At 35.7% G+C, this 6415-nt stretch overlaps 1 protein-coding gene and 1 long non-coding RNA gene across 2 annotated transcripts; both read left to right on the forward strand.

Moving 5' to 3' along the window:
- Positions 1 to 338: 338 nt before the first annotated feature.
- Positions 339 to 2863, forward strand: LOC130738650 (protein FAR-RED IMPAIRED RESPONSE 1-like). The gene is made up of 2 exons (XM_057590743.1): positions 339 to 478; positions 750 to 2863. Exons 1-2 carry the CDS (start codon positions 411 to 413, stop codon positions 2656 to 2658), a joined length of 1977 nt encoding a protein of 658 aa, XP_057446726.1. The 5' UTR covers positions 339 to 410; the 3' UTR covers positions 2659 to 2863.
- A 1795-nt stretch (positions 2864 to 4658) lies between these two features.
- On the forward strand, positions 4659 to 5530 carry LOC130735519 (uncharacterized). The gene is made up of 2 exons (XR_009018485.1): positions 4659 to 4893; positions 4980 to 5530. It is a non-coding gene; the product is annotated as an uncharacterized LOC130735519 (long non-coding RNA).
- The last annotated feature ends 885 nt before the right edge of the window (positions 5531 to 6415 follow it).

The following is a 6415-nucleotide window of genomic DNA, read 5'->3' on the forward strand; positions in this document are numbered from 1 at the left end:
TAATTTTTAATTGCAAAAGATATATCTACGTGAAAATATAGTTAAACTTGAAATAATTGGTCATTTTTAATTTTTAAATACAATTTCTAACATAAATTATGTTAAAACAATTAAAATTTATTAAACTCTTTTTTTTTTGGTCAATTTTTTTTATTAAACTCTTAAAATGAAAAAAATCATGAACTGCACGAGCTCCTAACTCAATATTTTTGTTTCAAAAAAACAAAGGACATACCTGCCGTGATTTTTCATTTTTGCTAAATATGTATTTATTTTCATAGTTTTAAAAAATATTTATTTTTGAAAAAAAAATCACACATTTTAATTCGTGTGAAATTCGTAGTGCAATTGTCTTGTCTTCGTACCCATTTTCCCCCAATTCGAACCCTAGCTCTGTTGCCGCAGCGGCCATGAGCTCCTCCTCCACGAACCACCGCGATCCCAACTCTCCGGCAACCTCTCTTCCTCCCACCCAAAGGTACTCTCCTCTCTCTTTCTCTCTATCTCCTTATTTCCATTCTGCTTCATTTCGTTCTTATTTTACTTTCGCAACATTTCGCCCCTTTTTTCGCATACCCATTTGAGTTTTCCATCAATTCGTGAAATTTAGCGTTGACCCATTGTTCCTCAACTTGGAAAGTTGTGATTTTTAATCTATTGCCCATTGTTTCTGTATCATGCTATTTTCTCAGTTTAGTATTGTTTGGACTGTTATGTTTGCTTATACTTCATATTATGGCTATTTGCAGTGGTGGCAGTTCTGGTATTGAAGGGAATGTTGATCATGAAGGTGAGAAAGAACCTGTGACTGGGATGACATTTAGCTCTGAAGATGAGGTGACCAGGTATTACATGAATTATGCTCAATGTAAGGGGTTTCGAGTTTCTAAAATAAGTTCGAAAAATGGAGATGATGGGAGGAAGTATTTTACTCTTGGGTGTAATCATGCGAGGAAATATGTGACCCATCGGAAGAATGTTTCGAAGCCGAATCCTATTCCGAAAGAACAGTGTAAGGCTAGATTGAATGCGTGTATGTGTTCCGACGGTACGATTATTATTTCAAGAGTTGTTGTTGAGCATAATCATGAACTAGGTCCAACCACACAGCGATATTATAATCGCAGCAAGGTTTTGGGGACTCGTATGAAAAGGAGGTTAGAGCTTAATGATCAAGGTGGAACTAATGTAAGAAGCACCTTTCAATCATTAGTTGTTGAAGCGAATGGGTTTGAGAAAGAAGATGACACAAGATGGCTACAACTTGGGATAGGAGACTCTGAGGCAATTCAGAACTATTTTGTTAGAATGCAAAAGCAAGATAGTCGATTTTTTTATTTGATGGATGTGGATGATAGAAGTCGTTTACGAAATATATTCTGGGCCGATGCGAGATGTAGGGCTGCACATGAGTATTTTGGTCAAGTTATAACTTTTGACACTACATACATAACAAATAAATATCACATGCCTTTAGTTTCTTTTGTCGGAGTAAATCATCATGGTCAGTCCGTGTTGCTAGGTTGTGCTCTATTGTCAAGTGAGAGTACTAAGACTTTTATTTGGTTGTTTGCGACATGGTTGGAATGTATGTATGGACGTGCTCCAAATGCCATAATTACTAATCACAACAAAGCAATGAAAAATGCCATTGAGCTTGTCTTTCCAAATGCTCGTCGTGGATTGTGCTTGTGGCATTTAATGGAAAAGGTTCCAGAAAAGTTGGGTGTGCACTCTAGTTATGAGTCTATCAAAACATTGTTGCATGGCGTTGTGTATGATTCTTTGAGTCAAAGTGATTTCATGGAGAGGTGGGGAAAAATGATTGAAGATTATGAGTTACAAGATAATGAATGGTTGAAGGGGATATTTGATGAGCGGCATTGTTGGGCTCCTGTTTATGTGAGAGACTCATTTTGGGCTGGAATGTTAATAACACAACCAAGTGAAAGCTTGAACTCTTTTTTTGATGGGTATGTAAACTCAAAAACCACATTGAAGCAATTTTTTGAAAGGTATGACAATGCCTTGAGGGATCAAATTGAAAGAGAAAACATGGCTGATTTTTATTCATTTAATACAGTAATTGCTTGTATAAGTCATTTTGGCTTTGAGGCACAATTCCAAAAAGCATATACAAATGCAAAATTCAAGGAATTACAAGTAGAGGTTGCTTCTATGATGTATTGTAATACTTGCTTTGAGAGATTGGAGGGCTTAAAATCAATATTTTCTGTTGTAGAAAACAAGAAAGTATGTGACAAAATTGAAGATGTTGTGTTCAGTGTGTCATTCAATGAAGAAGACTTTGAATTGCATTGTTCATGTTGCTTATTTGAGTTTACAGGTATTTTATGTCGACATGTTCTTTGTGTGCTTAAGCTCATGGGTAAAACAGAGTCTGTGATACCTTATTATGTTTTGTCACATTGGAGAAAGGATATAAAGCGACGACATACACTTGTTAAATGTGGTTTTGATCATTTAGCTGGACATGCTGACTTGCAACGACTTGATAAAGTTTGTGATGCCTTTTATGAAGTTGCTTCTATGGGGATAAATACTGATGATGATTTGTTGAAGGTGATGAATTGGATAAAGGATTTGAAGATTAAGTTAACCTGTGAAGAAACATCTCCTAGGATGATCGAAGCATGATTAATAAATTGATGATCGATGTTTTGGGACATGAGAGTCAGTCATTTGCTACTTGTAATTATATAGATGCTGATGTTGGTGTAGTTGAAAGAAGAGGATATATTTTGTAACTATTTGGTCTTTTTCATGTTATAACTTACTGTTTTAAGAGCTTTATATGTAAAGGTTCTGTTTTGTCTCTTATATTGTTATATTTATTTTTACATTTATGTCGATGTTATTGCTTGTGATTATTAACCATATTGAAACTGCAATAAGGATCTATTTTCAGTACATCAAACATACATAAATATGACACTAAGCAGCTAATCATAAAGCACTTTAGGCCTGATTACATATGCATAGAAAGGAATTTTGCCTTTTTTTTACCTCTGTCTTCCTCTTATGCATATTTGTTGTAGCCTTTACTTAGTCTAAAGCAAAGCCATGACAGCACATAGTGGCACCCAACCAAATGCATTTTTCTTGTCATATTTTACACTTAGCACAGTATTGATTGGAAAGAAGTCCCCTAGAAGTGAAGTATGAAGTATTAATTTAGCAGTTAAATTGTTGACTCTCTCAACTGGATGAGATCAATTATTACTTAATAGAGTAAAAATTATTTTACAGTTTTTTTTTGGTCCCTTGAGTTGTTACATAGATAACCAGTCTGATTTTTCTCCCATAGAAGGCCTACGTAGATAAGGAAACTAAAGAAAACATAAGCTAAAATCACATGACCTTTCTTCTAGCAGTAGTATTATATGAGTACAGAATGAATGCAGATCTCCGTCGTCACCGAGGTGGAAGCCGAAGAAGAATCCTACACTACCATAAGTTACAACTTCTGTTTTTCCATGTGCTTGCAACTAATGCCATGCTCTGCATATCTTTTGTTTGATAAACCTTCTTTGAAGTTCATCTTCTTTGCCAACTGGAAATACTCACGCATGTTTTTAATTGATTTTCCTCAGAAGAGAACTTTAAGCTTACAAGTTAAACTAAATGCATCACAAGCAAGATTGCTGAACAGCTATTTGGAACTGTGAAAAGCAAGATCAGCTTCTTAATTGGACCTTGACGAATCTGATGGTCCAGTCAATTATTCATAACCCTGCATTATCAAAATTTGCAGTATCACTTGGCAAACTTGATTTTTCCCCACATCTCTTGTATTTGAATCCCACTGTCACTCAATTTTCAAGTTGATATTTGAATTTCTTTATTAATTTGATTGTGATGCCCTCTTTTAGCAAAATGCACTTTGTCCTAAAACCGTGTGTTTAGCATGAATATTTTGAGACAATTCTTCTTTCGCAACGGATTAGAGTTCTAGAAAGTAGAAACCATGGTTGTGGTCTTGTGGAGGTTCCATTGCAGTGACTAATTGAGAACTTTCACCTTTCAACTTTCAAGTCTCAACTTCTTTTTGACTTGAACACTTAGATGTAGGGTTGCCGTCGATAATAAGCATTTTTCATGTAGTGTAAGCAGTCGTGTTCTAGTAGATTACCTTAATGGATTTTCCGTGTAAGCATTCACGGATCTTCGAATTTTCAATGTATATATATTTTAATCCGTGTTTAAATTTTCAATGTATATATGTTTTAATCCGTGTTTAAAATTCAGTATGTTAAAAACACATTACCGTATTTCTGAAAAAAAACCGATATGTAAGAAGTTGAAAAAAATAAACTGCTAGATTTTTGTAAGTCGCGTAGTTGAGTCACAAGCACATGGTTTTTGAAAATTTGGTACCTAAGTTAAGATAAAATAAACTACCACCTTTTAAAACCCAATACCGTTAATGTGTACTACATTTCTAAGTGCTCATTCTTTACAAGTCCGCTCATCCTTCACAATGTGGGGGAGATCATCCAGATGAGAAGTGCTCATCCTTTAACATGTTGATTTGCAGGGGATCCACGTTTGAGGACCTGATCCCATAAACAAATGTCCAGAGACAGAACCAAACACACCACACACCGGAAAAAGAAAGTAAGGTGTGTTTAGGAAATTACTAGTTTTAAATCGAGGTGGTGAGAGTTGGGTTGGTGGGGTGGTATTAATTAATTATCCACTCCCACTAGGAAATTGTACAAAGAAAAAAAAAAACATTAAAAAAATGTACTAATAGCATTAATCTTATACTACTAGTTGTTTTGTTTTGGGCATTGAAGAAGAAAGAAAGTAGTATCGGTGAAATGTGTTTCCCCTCCTCTCCCTCGCGTCCTGTGTCTCTTCCAGTTCCAGGTACCACATTTCTCTCTCTCTATGGATTGGTGGTTTGTTTCACTCGCCTCATTGTTTATCAACACTGATCTCTCTACTTTTTGCAGTTAATATGGATCTCCCAATTATTTCTCCCGAACAGGAAGCCATCCTCAACAACTCCCCTTTTCGAGAACCGCCCACCGCCGCCAACCTCACCCTTTCCCCGCCGGAAACCCCCCAAGTATCTTCCGACCCCCCGCCGCCTCAGGGAGCTTCATTTGTGGAAGCTGCATAGCTAAGTTGAAAATAGTGTGAACAATCTCTATGCTTTTTGTTAATGTAGCTAAGTTGATTCTATTTTCTATCTAGTTCTTGTACCAAAACTTGAATCAAGATAACAACTCACTTTGTGAATGTTGTTGGTTATCTTTTTTAACTATTTGCTAGGGCAAACTGTGTTTTCAAGCCTAATCAATTAGGTACATAGTCTTTAATCTCAGTGTAATGTATGCAAGTACCATGATTTGTATATGGTTTAGGGGGCTTACTTATGGTACTGTAATTAGAAGTGTTTTGTATAATGAGTGCTTTATAGTTGTTGCTGATTACCTGTTGAAGTGACTTCCTGTTAATTGCAAACAAGAAAAATAGGGTAAATGAACCCAGAATTGATTCATTCCTGAGTGGAGTGTCTTGTTGAAACTGTTACTGGTGAGGAGATTAGAAAAGCAGGGGAAACTATAGGCTATATCACATGCATGACCCTTTCTTTTAGCAGCAGTAGTATTCTATGAAGGCAGAGCTCAGTCACCAAGGCTGAAGCCGAAGAACCCGGCACTGCCATCAGTTTGTTTACTTAACATAAATGACATATGCTCTGCATATCTTTTGTTTGATTGAATGTCTTTTAAGTTCATCTTCCCTGCTTACGGGAAACACTTGCTGGGTTTTAATTAACTTTCCTCACTACAGAACTTTCACCTTACAAGTTAAACTAAATGCATCACAAGCAAGTTTGCTGAACAGATGTTTGAAACTCTGAAAAGAAAGATCAGCTTGCTTCTTAATTGGGCCTTGACGAATCTGATGGTCTAGTCAATTATTCATAACCCTGCATTATTAAAATTTGCAGTTACTTCTTGTATGAACTTGATTTTTCACTTTTCAGGTCCTTCAGTAACCTGAATTTCCCTTTCATGTAACTAACAAAATTTGAGTTCTGCAAACCATGGTTGTGGAGGTTCCATTCCAGCATGTAATGGAGAACTTTCACCTTATAAGTTATCAAATTTCTTTATAACTTGATATTTCAAGTGGTGCTTAATATAATGAACAAGGTTGATCCTAATTGTTTTTCTAGTTGTCCACTAAACTTAAAACAATGAAGAATTTCATTCTTCAGATACAATTCTTGATATCCTCCAAATTACTTCTTAATTTCAATTTTTTTTTCTCACAAAAGCCATCACACAAACAACAAAAAGTGAAATGTGGATTGGCACGATGGCATTTGATGCCTGAAAAAGAGTAACCGTATGGACTTGTATTGCCACTATAATTT

The sequence above is a fragment of the Lotus japonicus genome, chromosome 2 (genome assembly GCF_012489685.1).
Source record: "Lotus japonicus ecotype B-129 chromosome 2, LjGifu_v1.2".
Taxonomy (NCBI): domain Eukaryota; kingdom Viridiplantae; phylum Streptophyta; class Magnoliopsida; order Fabales; family Fabaceae; genus Lotus; species Lotus japonicus.

Coding starts and splice junctions, on each gene's coding strand:
- LOC130738650 (XM_057590743.1), top strand. CDS start 411: ATGAGCTCCTCCTCCACGAACCACCGCGATCCCAACTCTCCGGCAACC. Junction 479..749: donor TCTCTTCCTCCCACCCAAAG/GTACTCTCCTCT, acceptor GGCTATTTGCAG/TGGTGGCAGTTCTGGTATTG.